The sequence below is a fragment of the Symphalangus syndactylus genome, chromosome 10, assembly GCF_028878055.3.
Source record: "Symphalangus syndactylus isolate Jambi chromosome 10, NHGRI_mSymSyn1-v2.1_pri, whole genome shotgun sequence".
In the NCBI taxonomy this organism is placed as follows: domain Eukaryota; kingdom Metazoa; phylum Chordata; class Mammalia; order Primates; family Hylobatidae; genus Symphalangus; species Symphalangus syndactylus.
Window position 1 is genome coordinate 32,113,891 of NC_072432.2, and position 19,851 is coordinate 32,133,741.

The 19,851-nt window shown below is 34.0% G+C and overlaps 1 protein-coding gene across 8 annotated transcripts in view; it reads left to right on the top strand.

Moving 5' to 3' along the window:
- TBCK (TBC1 domain containing kinase) overlaps positions 1–19,851 on the top strand; it is a 270,052-nt gene that overhangs the window by 31,774 nt on the left and 218,427 nt on the right. For 5 of the 8 annotated variants that reach the window (XM_055296817.2, XM_063611123.1, XM_063611121.1 and 2 more), the window contains exon 4: positions 18,777–18,891. The exons of the other annotated variants lie outside the window; for them this stretch is intronic. In XM_055296817.2, coding sequence (XP_055152792.1) covers positions 18,777–18,891 — 115 coding nt within the window. The remainder of the gene's footprint in view (positions 1–18,776; positions 18,892–19,851) is intronic. 8 annotated transcript variants of the gene reach the window in all.

Sequence of the window (19,851 nt, forward strand, 5' to 3'; positions counted from 1 at the left end):
CTCACAGATTGGGAATAAATATTTGTAAACTGTCTGACAAGGGGCTAATAACTAGATTATATAAGGAGCTCAAATAACTTTATAGGGAAAAATCTAATAATTCCAATAAAAATGGGCAAAAGATTTGAGTAGACACTTCTCACAAGAAGACATACACATGGCACACAGGCTTATGAAAAGGGGCTGAACATCATTTATCATCAGAGAAATGCAAATCCAAACTACATTGAGATATCATCTCACTCCAGTTAAAATGGCTTTAATCCATAAGACAGACAAGAATAAATGTTGGCGAGGGTGTGGAGAAAAGGAAACCCTTTTACACTATTGGTGGAATGTAAATTCGTATAACTACGATGGAGAACAGTTTGGAGGTTCCTCAACAAAACGAAAAACAAGGCTACCATATGATCCAGCAGTCCCACTGCTGGGTATATACCCAAAAGAAAGAAAATCAGTATATCAAAAAGATATCTTCACTCCCATATTTGTTGCAGCACTGTTCACAACATTTATTCTTGTCTGTCTTATGGATTAAAGCCATTTTAACTGGAGTGAGATGATATCTCAATGTAGTTTGGATTTGCATTTCTCTGATGATAAATGATGTTCAGCCCCTTTTCATAAGCCTGTGTGCCATGTGTATGTCTTCTTGTGAGAAGTGTCTACTCAAATCTTTTGCCCATTTTTATTGGAATTATTAGATTTTTCCCTATAAAGTTATTAGCCAAGATTTGGAAGCAACCTAACTGTCCATTAACAGATGAATGGGTAAAGAAAATATGGTACATATACACAATGGAGTACTATTCAGCCGTAAGAAAGAATTAGAGCCTGTCATTTGCAACCACATAGAATAAACTGAAGGTCATTTTGTTAAATGATATAAGCCAGGGACAGAAAGACAAACTTTACATGTTCTCACCTATTTATTGGAACTCATGGAGATAGAGAGGATGGTTACCAGAGGCTGGAAAGGGTAGTGGGGCTATGGGAATGAAATAGGGATAGTCAATCAGTACAAAAACATAATTAGAATGAATAAGATCTAGTATTTAGTAGCACAGCATTGTGACTATAGTCAACAATAATTTATTGTACATCTTAAAATTACTGAAATAGTATAATTGGATTGTTTCTAATACCAATAAAGGATAAATGCTTGAGGTGATGGATAACCCATTCATCCTGATATGATTATAACACATTGTATGCCTTTATCAGAATATATCATGTACCACATAAATATTTGTATCTGTTGTATATGCACAAAAATTAAAATTAAAAAAATTTTAAAAAATCATCTGTGTGTAACCTCAGTGATGAATTGTTACAAGGTTCATTTACTCACTATATTTTCTGTATTCAATCAGTTCCTTCAGTTAGCAAGGAAACTTCAGTAAATTGACTCAGGTAGGAGATTAGTAATTAGGAGTTGCCCTGACTTCAAAGGAACATTTTGAATTTTATTTTGTGATATTGTCTATATCCATAAAAGGTATAGAAAAGGTCTATATCCATTAAATTAACTAGTCTAATTTCCTATTGGGAATTCTCTGAAGAGCAGAAACTACTGAGTTAATAAATAATAAAGTGTGAGGGTAGAAGGATTACAACTAAATAAGCACTTGGAATTAGGCTACAAGAGTCTCAGAGGTTTTTTTTTGTTGTTTCATTTTATTTTGTCTTTGCTTCTTAGCTATATTTTGTTTTTTGGGTTATTGCAATAGAGTTTACATTGTGCATCCTTAAAATTTATAGTGTTTTATGAGTTAATTATACCCATTCACATATAAGATAGGAATCTTATAATGACATACTTCTATTTACTCCTCCCATCTTTTGGGTAGTTTTGTTATACATTTTATATTTACTTTTACATATATTATAAATTTCACCATATATCTGTACTATTTTTGGCATTAAAGTTTCCTTAAAGAACTTGAGAAATGAAGAAAAAATTATTTTGCATTTAATTATGTATTTGCCATTTCATGAATTCTTGTTTTTGTTTGTTTGTTTGTTTTTTGTTTTTTTGAAACAGAGTCTCACTCTGTTGCCCAGGATGGAGTGCAGTGGCACGATCTCGGCTCACTGCAACCTCCGCCTCCTGGGTTCAAGCAATTCTTGTGCCTCAGCCTCCCGAGTAGCTGGGATTACAGGCATGCACCACCAGGCCTGGCTAATTTTTTGTATTTTTAGTAGAGTTGGGGTTTTGCCATGTTGCTGGGGCTGGTCTCTAACTCCTGAGTTCAGGCAATCCACTTGTCTCGGCCTCCCAAAGTGCTAGGATTACAGGCGTGAGGCGCCGCGCCCAGCCCATGAACTCTTTATTTCTTTGTTTTGTTTAAAGTTTGATATCCTGTCCTTTCTGCCTGAAAAACTTCATTTAGTTTTGTATTTTTTTAGATCAAGTCAGATACTTACAAATTCTCACAGATTTTGGTCATCTGAAAATGCCTTCATATTACCTTATTTACTTTTTCGTGGCTATTATTTTATGAAAAAATGCAAATATAGTAAAATTGAAATAATTATGCAATATACCTAGATTTTCTAATTAACATTTTAATTATAACTATTTTAACATTTAATTGTAGCTAAATTTAACCCATCTTTATTATTTTGATGTATTTCAAAGTAATTGCTGATGAGGACACTTCATTCCTAAATAGTTCAGCATATATACAGCTAACTACAATTCAATATGTGTTTATGTTTTAGTTTCAGGTTAAATTTACATTTGGTGAAGTACACAAACTTTTTAAGTTTACATTTGATGCGTTTTTACAAATGTATACACTTTTATAAACTAAATGCATTAAGACTAGATTACCACCATTATCCGAGAAATTTTCCTCATGTCCCTTCCCAGTAAATCTCTGCACCTCCCCTCCTGCAGTTTCCAAGCAACTACTTTTCTGATTTTTTAATCTTGGGTTAGTTTTGCTTATTCTAGCACTTTATATTATTGGAGTCATTCAGTATATACTGTTTTGTGTAAGACTTCCTTCATTCAGCATAATTTCTGAGGGTCATCCATGTGGTTTCATGTATCATAGTTCATTCCTTTTTGTTGCTGAGTTGTATTGTGTTTTATAAATATATTTGTATTGGGTTTTATAAATATATTTGTTTTTCAATTTTCTCTTGTTGAACTTCTTGGCTATTTTCAGGGTTTTGGCTATTACGACTAAAGCTGATATAAATGCCCTGTTAAGTCTTTTTTTGTGGCCTTCTGTTTTCATTTTTCATGAGTAAATACTTTGAGCAGAATTGTTGTGTTATAGGGTATTAATCATATGTATGACTAATATTTTATAGAAACATCATCAGACCTTTTTCCAAAATGTTGTACCTTTTACATATTTTCACCAACAATATATAATTTCTCCACATCCTTTCCAGGAGTTGGTGCTTTTAGTCTTTTAGCCATTTGTACAAGGTATAAAGTAGTATTTTGTTATGATTGCATTCCCATGATATTCTAAGGATATTGAGTATTTTTCATGTGCTTATTAGGTATTCATATCATCACATATGTATTTGTTCAATTTTTTGTCATTTTAAGTGGATTGTCATTATTGATTTGTAGACATTCTTTGTGTATTCTCTATATTCTACATACATATTGTTAGATTTTTTTGCAAATATTTTCTGCCTCTTTGGCTTGCCATTTTATTTATTTATTTTATAATGGAGTCTCACTCTTGCCCAGGCTGGAGTGCCTGGAACTGCACCGCCTCCTGGGTTCAAGTGATTCTTCTACCTCAGCCTCCTGAGTAGCTGGGATTACAGGAGCCCTCCACCACGGCTGGCCAATTTTTGTGTTTTTAGTAGAGATGTGGTTTCATCATGTTGGTTGGCCAGGTTGTTCTCGAACTCCTGACATCAGGTGATCCACCCACCTCAGCCTCCCAGAGTGTTGGGATTATAGGCGTGAGCCACTCTGCACCTGGCCAGGCTTGCCTATTTTTTAAAGGTATATTTTGATGAGCAGAAGTTATTATTATTACTGTGTTTAGAGATACGATCTCACTGTGTTACCCAGGCTGGTCTCAAACTTCTGGGTTCAGGCAGTCCTCCTGCCTCAGCCTCCCAAATAGCTGGGACTGCAAGTGTGTGCTACTGCACCCAGCTTAAAAGTTACTGTTTGTGATCAAGTCTAATGTGTCAAATTTTTCTTTTGTGGTTACTGCTTTTTATATCCTGTTTGAGAAACCTTTGCCTACTCCGAAGTCATGAAGATATTCCCATATTTTATATTTTATTCTAGAATCATTATAGTTTTAGATTTTATGTTGGCTCTATGATTCATCTCAATTTAATATTTGTATATAGTGTTGAGGTTACTTTTTGCCATATTGATATCCAGTTTCTTTACCTCTGATTGTTTAAAAGAATTTTCATTTTTGATTGCATTCCTTTGGTGCCATTATTGAAAATTAAAAGGCCATATAAGTGTAGATCTGTGTCTGAGCTTTTTGTAGTATTTCATTGCTCTATTTTTCTGTTCCTATGCCAGCATCATAACATCTTGATGATTATAGCTTTATAGTAAATCTTCAAGTCAGTAAATATGGATTTTCCAATTTTGTTCTTCTGTTTCAAGATTTCTTTAGCTATTGTTGGTTCTTTGTATTTTTATATAAATTTTATAGTAAGTTTCTCAATTTCTAAAATTTCTGTTGGCATCTTGATTGAGGTTGTGTTGCCTGTATGGATCAATTTGGAAAGAACTGATATCCTAACAATATTGAGTCTTCCACGAGATTAACATGTTATTTCTCTCCAAATTTTTAAGTCTTCCTTAATTTCTCTCAACAGTGTTTTATAGTTTATGATGTAGAGTTCTTGGTTTCTTTTTTAAAATTTTTTCTTAAGTAGCTTATGTTTTTGATATGATTGTAGGTAAAATTTAGTTTTATTTTCCAGTTGTTTGCTGCTAATATATAGAAATATGTGAATTTTTTATATTGGCATTTTCTCTGTAACTTTGCTAAATTATATTTACTTATTAGTTAAAATAGTTTTTTGGTGGATTCCTTAGGATTTTCTACATAAACAACCATATCATCGTTGACTAGAAATGTTTACAACTTCTTTTTTAACCTTTATGCCTTATATTTCTTGTTCTTGACCTATTTCACGATATAGGACCTCCACTATAATGTTGCATACAAATATTGAATGGTCAATATTTCCTAGTTTTTTATCTCAGGGAAAAATGTTAAGTATTTCACCATTATATACTGTCTTAGCTGTAAGGTTTTTATATATGCCTTTTATCAGATTGAGTTAGGTACTCTTATATTTCTAATTGGCTAAGGGTTTTTAAAATCAGAAGTATTTAATTTTGTTAAATGCGTTTTTGAATCTCTATTGAGACTATGATATGATTTTTCTCCTTTAATGAATATGTAAATTGCTTTGATTTTGAATTCTTTTTTTGTGTGTATCTGTGACAAGATCCTGCTCTGTCATCCAGGTATGATCATAGCTCACTGCAACCTCTAACTCCTGGGCTCAAGCAATCCTGCCTCACCCTCCCAAGTAGCTGGGACTACAGGCACACACCACCACACCTACATACTTTAAAGCTTTTTGGTATAGATGGGCTCTTGCTGTGTTGCCAAGTCTTGTCTTGAATTCCTGGGCTCAAGTGATCCTCTCACCTTGGCCTCCCAAAGCACGAGATTACAGGCCTGTGCTACCATGCTCAGCTGATTTTGAATTCTTAAAATTGAGATGTAATTCACTTGTTAAAAAATCCATGGTTATGAAATGGAAAATTCAATGGCTCTTAAAGAGCCACTTCACAAGATTGTAGAGCCATCACCATTGTCTAATTCCAGAACATTTTCATCACTCCAAAAAAGAATGAGCAGTCCCTCCCCTTCTCTCTCCCCACCCCTGGAAACCACTAATCCATTTTCTTCCTCTATGAATTTACCTACCCTGACCTTTTCATATATATGGAATTATACAATATGTGACTTTTTGTGCTTAGCTTCTTTTACTTAGCATAATGTTTTTAAGGTTCACCCATGTTATAGCATGTACTAGTACTTCATTTGTTTTTATTGCTAATTTTCTACTGTATGTCTGTTCCGTAGTTTGTTTATTCATTTATGGGTTGATGGACATTTGGATTGTTTCTACCTTTTGGCTGTTATGACTAATTTTGCCATGAACATTCATATATATTTGATTGAATACCTGCTTTTAGTTCATATTGGAATGGAATTTCTAGGTCAAATGGTAATTCTATGTTTACCTTTTTGACAAGCTGTTTCCAAAAATAGCCCTACCACTTACTATCCCACTAGCAATGCACGAAGTTTCCATTTACCTCACATCCTTACCAACATTTATTATTTTTCATCTTTTGATTGTAGACATCCTAGTGGGTATGAAGTAGTATCTCACTGTAGTTTTCGTTTGCATTTCCCTAATATAATCAATAATGTATTGTTCTTTTTCCCAAGTTCCTGGCCCAGAGCTTCAAAAACCCTTGGAATTTCCTGAGTAATAGGATTGTTATTGTTATTCATGATGGCTCCTTTAAGCCATAACTGAGTATTCTGATGAGGTGACACTTGAAAGCCTCTAGCTTCAGGATGGGGGCTATTTCAAAAGACCAAACATGTGATAGAAAGTTGGAACATTTTATTAGTTTTCTATGGCTACTGCAACAAATTAGGTAGCTTAAAATAACAGTTTATTCTCTCTCAGCTCTGGATGCCAGAATTCAGAAAACTTACTGTGTTGTCAGGGCCACACCCCCTTTGGAGGCTTTCAATAAAAATCCTTCTGTTCCTTTTCCAGTTTCTGGTGCCCATTGGCATTCCTTGGCTTCTTTGGCTTGTGGCCACATCACTTCAATCTTTGCCCCTGTCTTCATATCACCTTCTCTGTGTGTCTTCTCGTCTATGTGTCTCCCTTTTATAAGAATGCTCAACATTGAATTTTGAGCCTACCTGGATAATCCAGGATGATTTTCTCAAATGAAAACACTCTTTTTCCAAATAAGGTAACATTCAGAGGTGCCAGGGGTGAGGATGTGCACAAATCTTTTTGGGGGCCTCCTTTCAGACAAGCTAACCAGCAAATAAAACACACGTACTCTAAAAATATTATTTCAAATGCAGAAAAGATTTTCTATTAGATTTCAATTCTACTTGTTGCCCCTATAAACAAAGTTCATTTTCTTTCGAAAAAAGGTCAGGAAAAAAAGTTTTATTTTGTTGTTTCAAATCATTGCTGTGAGGCATATATCTCATATGATTTGTATAAAAATTTATTATGTCTAAAATATAGATATCCCAGTTAATATCAGATCTTTTCAAGAGGAACTTCATGTTACGTTGTATTCCTTTTACATTTTGTTGTTATAGTTATAATTGTAAAGCCAAGGGTTGAATTTTCATCCATTTATCCAGATTCAGTCTTTAATTTAGTCACAAAGTTTGTGACTTAAAAATCTGTATATTACAAAAGGTTGATAGATCTATTAAAGGGCTATACTTAGAGTAGTAGTTGTGATATGGTTATCTTTATCATTGCTATTATTTTAACTGTTACTGTAGGTAGAGGTAGAAATACCAGGTTATTCAATGGGACCTGCTAGACCATTCAGTGAAGTGAACCCATAATTGGGATTTAAATTTTAAACTTTTACCCTGTACTTATCCACGCGATTGGTTTGCTTTGCTTATATTCTATTACATCTTTGCTATATGCAAAATACCCTTAACTGTCGTTAAAAGTTAAATAGGCCAGGCGAGGTGGCTCATGCTTGTAATCCCAGCACTGTGGGAGGCAGAGGTGGGCAGATCACGAGGTCAGGAGATTCAGACCATCCTAGCTAACACGGTGAAACCCCATCTCTACTAAAAATACAAAAAAAAATTAGCCGGGCATAGGGGCGCGCGCCTGTAGTCCCAGCCACTGGAGAGGCTGAGGCAGGAGAATGGCATGAACCTGGGAGGTGGAGCTTGCAGTGAGCCGAGATCGCACCACTGCACTCCAGCCTGGGCGACAGAGTGAGACTCTGTCTCAAAAATAAAATAAAATAAAATTAAATTAAATTAAATTAAATAAACAATGATTTTGGAGCTGAGTAAGCCTAGATATTTTCTTAGTTGAAAAAAAAATTGTCATCAGCATCAAGAGAAATTAAGTTAATGACTTCTTTCTATGAACTTATTCTTGGAAGAGAAAGGATGATGAGGGCTATACACACATTAAGAAACGTATGTAGCATGGAAAGAAACCAATATTTGAGTACCTACTTTATACCAGGCTCTATAAGCATGTTATATTTAAACTTTACCACATAGCTGTACTAGTGGTTATTATTACCTCATTTTAAAGATTAAGAAAGATACTTAGAGGTTAGATGACAATTAGAAACAGATAGCCCAGAGGTTTAAACTTTGTTCTATTTAAATCTAAAACCTGTTATCTTTGTTCTATACTATACCTTCCTGTATACCTGAAAGTGAAACAGGTTCATTTATATTCGCCTTCTAGGACAGTGGTTCTCAAAGTGTGGTTCATCATCATTATCACCTGGGAACTTATTAGAAATATAAATTCTTGGGACTCATCTTAGATACTATATCCAAATTGCAGGGAGTAGAACCCATCAATTATCTATATTAATGAGCCCTTAAGGTGATTCTTTACCATTGCTTTTGGTGAAAGGTTCTTAAAATTCTTCCATTGGTGGGAAACCTAGAAATCAATGTGCTCTTTGTAGAACAATATGAAATACTGACTTATACAACTTAAGAACAGTTTTTTTGTTTTTTTTTGGGGGGGGCAACAAAGTCTTGCTCTATTACCCAGATTGGAGTGCAGTGGCGCGATCTCAGCTCACTGCAACCTCCGCCTCCTGGGTTCAAGCAATTCTCCTGCCTCAGCCTCCCAAGTAGCTGGGATTACAGGCTCCCACCACCACACATGGCTAATTTTTGTATTTTTAGTAGAGATGGGTTTTTGCCATGTTGGTCAGGCTGGTCTGGAACTCCTGACCTCAGGTGATCCGCCTGCCTTGGCCTCCCAAAATGCTGGGATTACAGGTGTGAGCCACCACTCTTAAGAACAGTTTTAAAGTATTTGAGCTAAATTAGCTACCATCTTATAGATTCTGGTCGAAATAAGTGATTGCAGATATTGCACAAGAAAACAACACACATAGGAGAACCTAAAATTAAGAATCCATATTTATTAATATTATATTTTTGTGAATTGGTAAAAGATAACTGTTCTTCAATTTTTACACAGTATTCCTGGGTCATTATGGGATTATATGGATAAGAACTTTTTCTTACTCTTTTTTGTGAAGCTTGCTGTAATTGGTAAGATCTTCCTTATATCATAGTATTGAGAACTGAAAGTCTAGTTCAAGGTTAGGTGAAATAGACAGAACTAACTAATTCCAGGTGATCTCGTTTAGGAAAAAATATTTATTTATATAGGTAAGCAGACCTCAGAGTTCTACATTAAAATTTGGAGATAAAGCTTTGGCTATTAAAGTATTATTTTGCTTTGTCTGCCTTCCTATTTATGAATCATAGGAAGCTTATGGAGTCTAGTAGAAGTAGTTAAGAACAAAATTTGCACTTTGGGAGGCCGAGGCGGGCGGATCACGAGGTCAGGAGATCGAGACCACGGTGAAACCCCGTCTCTACTAAAAATACAAAAAAAAAAAATTAGCCGGGCGTGGTGGCGGGCGCCTGTAGTCCCAGCTACTCGGAGAGGCTGAGGCAGGAGAATGGCGTGAACCCGGGAGGCAGAGCTTGCAGTGAGCCGAGATTGCGCCACTGCACTCCAGCCTGGGCGACAGAGCGAGACTCCGTCTCAAAAAAAAAAAAATAAGCTGGGCGCGGTGGCGGGCGCCTGTAGTCCCAGCTACTTGGAGAGGCTGAGGCAGGAGAATGGCGTGAACCCGGGAGGTGGAGCTTGCAGTGAGCCGAGACTGCGCCACTGCACTCCAGCCTGGGCGACAGAGCAAGACTCCGTCTCAAAAAAAAAAAAAAAAAAAAAGAACAAAATTTGGCTATTTTTGGATTTTCTGATCTAAATATAATCACTGTATCACCCCAACTGCTGACAAATACAAGGGACGTGGTAAATAGGGTTTTTTCAGCAATCATACTGATCATAAGTTACTTAAGACAGACCAATACTTATTTAACTAAACATTTCAGTTTGACAAACTTGTTTACAATATGCTGTCTTGCAGACACTGTAATAAAAAATCCATATTATTCAGGCCCTCTCCCATTCATTATTTGAGATGGGTAGGGTGATAAATTAGTCATCTAAAATATTAGTCCACTTAAAAATGTGAATTGGTCTCAAATCAAAATTCTGAACAGTAATAGAAATTTGTTTCTCTTTTTTTCACATGGCAATATATACATTAATTTTAATTTAAAAAACAACTTTGGAATGACACAGGGTACAGATTTAACCCACTATATGCCATGATAAGTTCTGTGTTAGAGAAAAGTTACAGTCTTCCAACATCCCAAATGCTGCCAGGGTATGGGGAGTTGGACTTATTACCTAGTGTGTTTGCACAGCCACAATTAGTGACTATGATGATAAAAGAGGTTTTGAAGTTTCTGTGCAAGGATAGGAAAAAATGCTTAGGAGAAGAAAACATTGATGGGGCAGAAATATGCAGCCAATCTTGAGATCCTCCAGACCTGTATATCAAATGGTGATTTTATTATCACAGAGAAGTTAGAAAATGGTTCTTCTGATTCAGTTATGTCAGGAGAATAGTTGGAGAACTCAATTTGCAATTTTTGTTAATTTATAGGATATATACATATAACAAAATATATTGTATAGTTTTAGAAAAACCCTGGGACTTTTGAGAGAGACTTTTTGTTTATTTTGTTTTGCTTTTAAGATGATTAAGATTCTGTGCAGGGCCGATAGCTCATTGATCTCCATTTAGCTTCTGTTTGGTGTTACATTTTTTACTTTATAAATTTGCAAATGGAGGCAGGGTGAAGTTGGAACACTGTCTAAGCATAACAAATCAGTGACAGAGCCTCCTGGCTTTATGTCTGAACCTCAAACCGCTAGACTATGTTTTCCATATGTATTTGATTTTACCAAGTTAATTTTCTGCTGAGAAGAAAAGTTATCTAGTATTCAAGTTGGAAAGTTAATTTCTCAATTTATTGTATCCTATTGAGAATTAGATACATTCCAGACTTACAGCGTTCTATTTTGATTATTTTGGAGTTAAAGCTAAATTGTAAAATATGCCTAGTCTCGCAACTGAAAGTCAGATGGATTGATTACTTTTTTTAGACTTACTATAAAACAATCTTTAGGTAGCAGTTTATCAACACAATTTCCATTTCAAAACATCTGAATCTGAGGCAAATACATTCTTAAATTTAGCATGGATAGGTGTCCTTTCAGGCTAAAACATGTGTGCCCAGTACTGAAATGTGTTATTTCCTTTTTCAATTCCAGAAACTGTTGTATTTTTCATCCTTTTTGCTCTGTTAAATATTGTGGTATTTTTTTACAAAACATCAAAATTTAGTAAGTGATAAGTGTCAAATTAAAAGCCTCAAAGACACCAGCTCATCATTGGAAACACCCTCCCCAAATTCTGGAATTATAAACTAGTGAGTCTTTAAAAGTTATATACTAGCTGAGCTCTTTTGTCTTCAAGTTATAAAGGAAAGCTTCTTTGAAGATAACACAGAATTATACACTTGTAATATTATCTGAACATTAATCATTAGTGAGCATTTTATTTTTCCTCTCTATTTCTTAAATTACACAGTAGCTAACCATTAATATATTTCATCTGTATTTCCTCTCTCTTAACATTTTACTTCAGGCTGATACCAAGTAAGGAATGTTTTAGACCAAAAGGAAAATTTCTGTGGGAGTGATCAGGTTTTATAAGGTGAAAGAACATCTTGAACTCATAGAATGCAGAAATGTGTTTCCTCCCTTGGTTAGCTGACAATATGGGTGTTTTGGCTTGTGGAGTGGCCCTTAGAAACATCATGGATCATGGATCTGAGGAAATAGCATGTGTGGTTTTAGTTATCACTTATACATGAATGACTTCCAAATCTATCTCAGCAACTTCACCTCTCATCCTCTTTCCTGGCCTCTATTTCTTGCAATTCGAGTAACATCTCTTCTTGGAAATGTTGCAAATACCTAAAAGAGCTGATGGTTTGAGGCCAGTAGTAATCTCTCTCAACAATTTAGCCTAATTTACAGTTTTAGACAGATATTAACAAGATTATCCTGTTACCCAGTATATCCTGATTTATTCCTGTTTCTTTCAGTAAATAAAAGACTAGAAGAGTTGTATTTTCAGCAAATGAATATTTTTTTGTGGATAGCCATTGGGTGAACTAGAGCAATTTGTGTTTTCTTGACTAACTAAACGATTGTACATTCTCTCTTGAGGTGTTATTCTATTAGTGGTAAAGAATTTAATTATCTTTCCCCCTTGTACCATTGTGTGATACTATTTTATGTATGTATTTTAACACCTATTTTTAATACATACTTACTGAACATGAACATTACGGACACTGATAGATACAGGGAGTCATAGTTGAATAAGCTAGTCCATACTCAAGATACAGTGGGAAAGACAAGCTTATATAGAAATAATTACCATAAAATCAAGAAACTCTCAACTGTGTACTGTCAGAAATCAAGAAAGGGAGTTCAATTCTACCACAAGGGAGAGCCATTGAATGAGAAGCCATTAAGGATCTTTACAAAAAATTATTGAAATGACAAACCATATCTGTCAGAATAAAGAATGATGTCAAAAAGGGGCTGCTTGGCTGGGGTAATAGAGGAGGCTTAGAGAACAAGGACCCCAAGGTCTTGATGAGCTTAAAGAGTGGGTCCTCAGGAATGAGGAACAGAGAAGTATAGGAGATAGTAGTTAAAAATCTGGATGTTTTAAGTAAATATTGGTTGTGCAGTGTCTCATTGTGACAGACTATCTGTATTTGGGAGTACTGGCTGGGGTTAGATGAAAACCTGTGGCTGTGAACAGATGAAGTCTTCTATTCTGCATAAGAATTAAATCCATGATCTTGGCCTCAGTATATTTTAACCAACAACTACAGATGATTTATGGATGATTTAATCATAAAGACAGTAAATTGCTTTTGAAATATATTTGGAAAGGGATACAAAAATATACCTGGGATTATACCAGCCTAATAGATTTTAAAATTTATTGAGCCATGTTGAAAATCCAAATACAACCAAGTTGACTCATACCTAGAAACTATCAACATCTTTTTTGGTGATGGTGGTGGTGATAGTGTTTTTCTCTTTTAGGTTTTAAGCTTACTTTCCCAAGATTTATGACTTTTGTAGATCTCTTTTGGTCTCACCAATGTTATAAATAAATTTTTATGTTTTATTTTTCTTTGAAGACAAAGGAAAATGATGAATAATTCTTATCTGCTTAGTTAATTGCTTATATTATAATTATCAGTTTGTAAATCTGTCCTTCTAAGTATACTGTAGGCTTGTTTGTAGTGCAGATCAATTCTTCTTCTTGGTAATTGTGGGCCCAAAAATTCAGTAACAAACAAATAGCCACTCAATTGATATGTTTTAATATAAATAAAAATGTCCTGAAATGTCATCTTGCTTTATTGGGAGTTATCAAATATATTATTTTGAAAGCTACCTTTTGGTCTTATCTGTATTTATAATCACTAGGGATTCTTATGTTCAGTTGTTCAGGACAATGATGACAAGGTAAACGCTAGCCACCCAGGCCCTGAAGTAACAATAATTACTGAAAAATGTCAAAAGGAGTAGAATATTTTTTGATTTGAAGTATAATTTTACATTTTCTTGGTTACTGATGGGTTTGTCTATTTAACAAGGTTCTCACTTGGGAATTGTGTAGCATAAAGTCCTATTGTCCCCTGTCAGTATCTTTTTTATTTAACTGTGAATCTAATTCTCTTAATCCTAAATCTTCTTTTAGTATCCATGTTCAATTAAACTGTAACATGTTAACTACTACTAGACATGATAGTTTTACTTTGCTGTTGCATTAGCTACTTAAAAAATTTCATGACCCAAGTTATTGGTAGTATTAAAGAATATAACTTAAAAAGCTAGTAAGTACATAAAACTCTGCAAATACTGATTTGTTCTTCTCATGGTATAAAATAGCATTTTTTGTTCTTCTTTATACCTTACATTTTAAAACAAATTAAAAAATCAAATTCTGAGAATATAAAAGGGCAGAAAAGCAAATCAGATTGTAACTGACATGTACTCTCAAGTAATAGCTAAGAAAGGGTATGTCATTTATATGTTTGAATCTTTAAAAATTATTTTGCTATGCACGTTCATCAGCTCATTTTTAACATGAATGTGCTTTTCGACATGCAAGTCTAATGTCTAATATCTCACAATTAGCAAAAGCACAGTATAGAGAGTAGAAAATGCAGTCTATGTGTTCAGTAGTTTCAGAACTTGTTCAATGGGAAAATCACTTTAAAGGTTTGGCTTTAATTTCATGAGGAAGACATCTATATTGAAGTAGTATGCAGCTGAGGTCCTCTAGTGTCACAGCTGAATATGGCATCAGTTTTTTTGTGAGTTGTGTGAGAAACAGACAAGAACAAGAGAAGCTACTCTAAAATTGACTTGCAGAGCCAAATGAGTTCATAAAACTAGGTTTACATTTTGCTAATCTCAGGGAATGTTTCTCTTTTTTTTTTAAGGGGAAGACTTTGTTTTCTTTCGTGTGCACATGTTTATCAATGTAATTGTGCTTTTGCATAAAATCTTTGCCTCTATAACTATTGATAAGTTACAAATAATTTTTTTTAAGTTTGGAATATTGCCATTTATACAGTTTATTTTTTGAAGATGTTTATGAAAACTCTGTTTATCCTGAATTATGCTTGTTTCACACATTCCCTATTTGTTTAAGACTCAGTGATATGGTACTTTAATATGGGAGAAATTATTTGATAAAAAGGAATATTTTACAGTCAATTTAAATAGCATTCTTTATAAATAGTAACCCTCATTGCTTCTTTTTTACACACATTATGGGGAATATCAGCTTATTCCTTTACTTCAAAATATGACTGACAACCAGGGATCGGATTACCAGAGGTAGTATTTGAGGTAAAAAAAATAGTTCGAGGAAAAACAGAGCCTGGAGATGGGGTGGAGAGGGAGTACTTACTACAGAGGAAATGAAGATAATACTCTTTTCCCAGAATTAAAAGAGTTCTAACTATTCTCAGAGAGACTCAAAGGAATGATGTATCCATAACCAAAGAACAGTATCTATCGACAAGGAGCAACTAGAGGACATAATAGAAATCCTGGCAATTAATGATTTGGATCTCTCTCTCTCTCTCTTTCTGTCTCTCTCTCTCTTGCTCTGTCTCTCTCTCTTTGGGTCTCTGGATCTCTCTCTCTCTCCTGGAATTAAGTTATGTAACAGATAGGACTAAAGCTTATGCTCTTAAAACAGAAAGTTAATACAACAGGATGACTGTGGTCAATAATAATTGTACATCTTAACTGAAAGTACAATTGAATTTTTTATAACACAAAGGATAAATACTTTAGGGGGGACACCGCATTTTACATGGTGTGATTATTACTCATTTCATGCCCGTATCAAAACTCATGTACCTCATAGATATATATACCTACTATGTACTCAAAAAAATTAAATTAAAAAAATAGTTCCAGTTATCATCTGCCCACTAAGAGTTCCAACTTAGAGAAAAAAAGAGAGAAAACAGTGAAAGATGTAACAAATCAAATTTTCCTTGTGAATATTTCTGTGTTAATGGAACATGTGAGTCTTCAGATTGAAAGGACATGCTTAATGCTGACTGGCACAAATATGCCCACATTAGACATATTGGGCTGAAATTTTATAACTCTAGGGATAAAGTAAAAATAATCCTCAAAACTTCCCAGGAAAGAGTGACAGGATGTCTACAACAAAGTTGGAATCAGACTGATACTAGCCTTCTCTCCGTTAATAAAGAATGCTATAAGACAATGGAGTAATTCTTTCCAAGTTTAAAGGCAAGAATAAGATATTTTCAGATGTGCCATGCATGAAAATATCCTACTCATGCTCTCTGTATGAAACAATTTCTCAAGATGCCTTATAGCTAAACAAAAAAGAAATTTAAAAATAGTATGAGATATAGAAATTACAGTAGCTGATGATAATCTTCATAAATAGAGTTATAAAATTCTGGTATCCATTAAATCTTGATGACTGAGACATTTTCTCTTGACAGCTAGGGTTTAAGTGGCCTAGGTTTGTATTTCTTTCTGTGCTTAGTTCTACAGTAAATATTTGTTAATCATTATTATCATATGGCAATGTACCGATCACTTCCCATCTTTCTCAGAGTAAGAGCCCAAAGGTCTTAAAGTGGCCTAAAGGGCCTTACGTCATCTGACTCATAGCTATCTCTCTGAGCTTATCTCCTGTCACTTTAATCTTTGCTCATTCTACTGCATGCACTGAATACACTTTTGTGAGCTGCTGACTTTATACCAGTTCAGGACTTGCTTGCTGTGGCCTCTGCCCAAATCATACATTTTCCAGAGACCTACCTGTCTTTTTCACTTCTTTTAGACTTCTACATAAGTGTCACCTTCTCAGTGAGGACTTGCCTGAACACATTATCTGTCTTCCTTACTTTATTTTTTTTCTTCATTTAATCACTACACGTCACGTTATCTATTTACTTATTTGTTTCACCTTCCAGAAAGAAGTGTAGGTTGCCTTTATCCCACTTATAATTTGATAATGTAAAAACAATATAATGAATACAGATAAGAAGTTGGGGAAGAAAAATGGGGAAGTTGTGAAAATATGTCAACTGTATCCTCTTGCTGAATGAAGAGTTAGTTATATTAAGTAAAAGTCTACCACCAGAAGAATTGAAAACTAACTGCTGATGATTATTTGATAATGTAAAATAAAATTTGATAATGTAAAACAATGTAATAAAAAGGACTTGAAGAAAAATAGGAAAGTTGTGAAAATAACGTCAGTTATATCCTCTTGCATAGTGAAGAGTTAGTAAGTAAAAATCTAACCACCAGAAGAATTGAAAACAAAACCTGCTGATTCCCTCTGGAAAGTCAAACTAGGATCATAGAGGCAAATTTTAGCTTTTATCTCTGGTTATTTCTTTTGGTTTTAATTTAGGAGAGAGAATCAGGTTGCAACAATTATTTCTGTAAAAATTTTATTCAATCTAGTATTTTTTAAAGTCAGGTTTATTAAGGTTTATTTACCCTGTTTAATGTAAAATTTAATAAGTTTGATAAACAAAGTTATGTAACCGTCATCAAAATCAAGGATAGAACAGTTCCCTCATGCCACAAAATTTTCTCATACTCTTTTGTAGTCCACCTACCCCCCACCCAAGCCCGTGGCAATCTGTTAGTCCATTTTTTAACTTTTAACCTATGTCTTTTATTTAGTGGGTTTCTCATAGACTGAGTATAGCTGAGTTTAAATTCTTATCAAATCTGACAATCCTTATGTTTTAATTGGTGAATTGAGACCATTTGTACTTAATCTATTAGTCAGTTTCTATTTGTTCTGTTCTTTTTTCCTTTTATTCTGCCTGTTTGTGGATTGAATATTTTTTATGATTCCATTTTATCTCTACTATTGGTTTTAAAAATTATGTTTAGTGGCTATCTGCAAACACTAATTTAATTTTAGAAAAAATTTTAAAAAATGAATAGAAAGGAAAATCTATACCAAAAGGTTAATATTGTAGGTATGGGGAAATTTCCTATGTGAACAATTTTTTATTAAAACATTAGAAGATAATTAATAAAGCTAGGTTAATCGTGAGTATTACATTTGTCTTATACTCTGAGATTTGAACTTTTCAAAAAGAAAAGAAATGCTGACAGGAAAATATTTTCATGCAGACACCAATGTCTGCAAATGAACAATCCATACTTTATAAAGTGTAATAATAAAAATTAAAACATGTTCCAAATCCTACTTACTACTGCTAAGTAGCAGTATTTACCCAAATACAGTACCTGTTTCCTGGTAATTTACATGAGTAGACTTGCAAATTGGAAAAAAAATTAGGGAGATGAATGGTGAGAGAGAGAAGGAGGGAAAAGGAGAAGGAAACTGGAGGATATCTGTGTGAAGGATGGCTTGTAGAGGATAGGATAAGAATTAAAGAGAAAAGTTTGCTAAATCATAAATGACCAGAGGTTGCTTTATAGATTGAATATGGAAAATAAGCTAGTGTTTGTATACTATAAAATATATTGTTACTACTTTTTTCGGGGGCTTAGGTATTTTGTATTCAGCAAAATAGTTTTTAGTGACTTAGTTCTGCCATATACCTGAAACTTAACCTGATAATTTGGCAAAGCCAAACCTGCTATAGGTTAGTTGTACTCACCACCAAAATTAAAGCCCTTTCCTGGAAGAACCAAATACTGCTATTACAGTAGCCTTTAGGAAACTATAGGATCTTTGTCAGATCAATTCTGTTATAATCAGAAAACCTAAAATATGTAGAGGTAGATATTTTAGAAAATATATAGATTCTATTTTCTCAGAATAAAAGAGAAGCAATAAAAATATAACTTTTTGAATATTTTCACTAGGTCACGTTTCACTTGTTAAAACAAGTCATTTATTTGCTTTGTAATTGATCTTTGACTTTTTGTTTTCTTTGTAGCTGTTCAACGGTTTTGTGTATAGCATTTGAGGTTCTTCAGGGCTTGCAGTATATGAACAAACATGGTATAGTACACAGGGCATTGTCTCCTCATAATATCCTGTTGGACCGAAAGGTAATTGTTAAATCATGTAGTAAATATTTATATATCGTTTGAAATTGGAAGCAACTGGAATCAGGGCTACTCAATCAGAGGAACAATAGAATCAGTATATGTTTTAAGAATATTCATAATGAAAAGACTATATGAAAGTGATATAATTGTGGTTTTTGAATTTAAGGATTAAATAATCCTTAAATTATTTAATCTGTATATCTTTCACATGGATTATTTTTCCCACAAGACCCATTTTCTAACTTTATGGTTTTTTTATTTTACTCTTATTTTTAAAGCCTTGTGGCTTCCCAATATACTCCTCCTCTTAATTTATTTTCATTTTTAAGAAAATGGCTCTTTTTGCTAGAATGTTATTCATATAAACCAACTGCATTGTGTTTTCTCTATTTTTCTTCTGCCTTCTTTCCTCTTCTATTTATCTCCTTATTTACCAGCTGTTCATACCTACCTCCTTTTACTATTGAAGTGCTGTTTCTCTACTGGAAATCTTACGGGGCATTAAGAAGAAGCTTGTAAACCCTTCAAAGAGAATTATGGATAGCAAGGTTATATATTTTCAGGAAGAATTGTATTCCTTTTCATAAAATATGTAAAAACAACTTGGAGGAAATTTTTTCATGGGCATTATTTGCTGTATTAGTAGGATTATCCTTGTTCTCTGGTTCTTTTCCCAACTCAATACTTGGGAGGCTGAGATGAGAACATTGCTTGAGCCCAGGAGTTTGAGGCTTCAGTGAGCTGTGATCACACCACTGCACTCCAGCCTGGATGACAGTGTGAGACCCTGTCTCTAAAAAACAAACACACAAACACAAAAATAGAAAATTGTACTCATTAATTTCAGATTTATGGCAGTAAAGAATCATTACCTTATCAATTTAAGCTGTTTTTAAATGTAAATATTTTATAATGCTTGGAAATAATGTTCTTGAGAAGACAAACCAATTTTAAGATGAA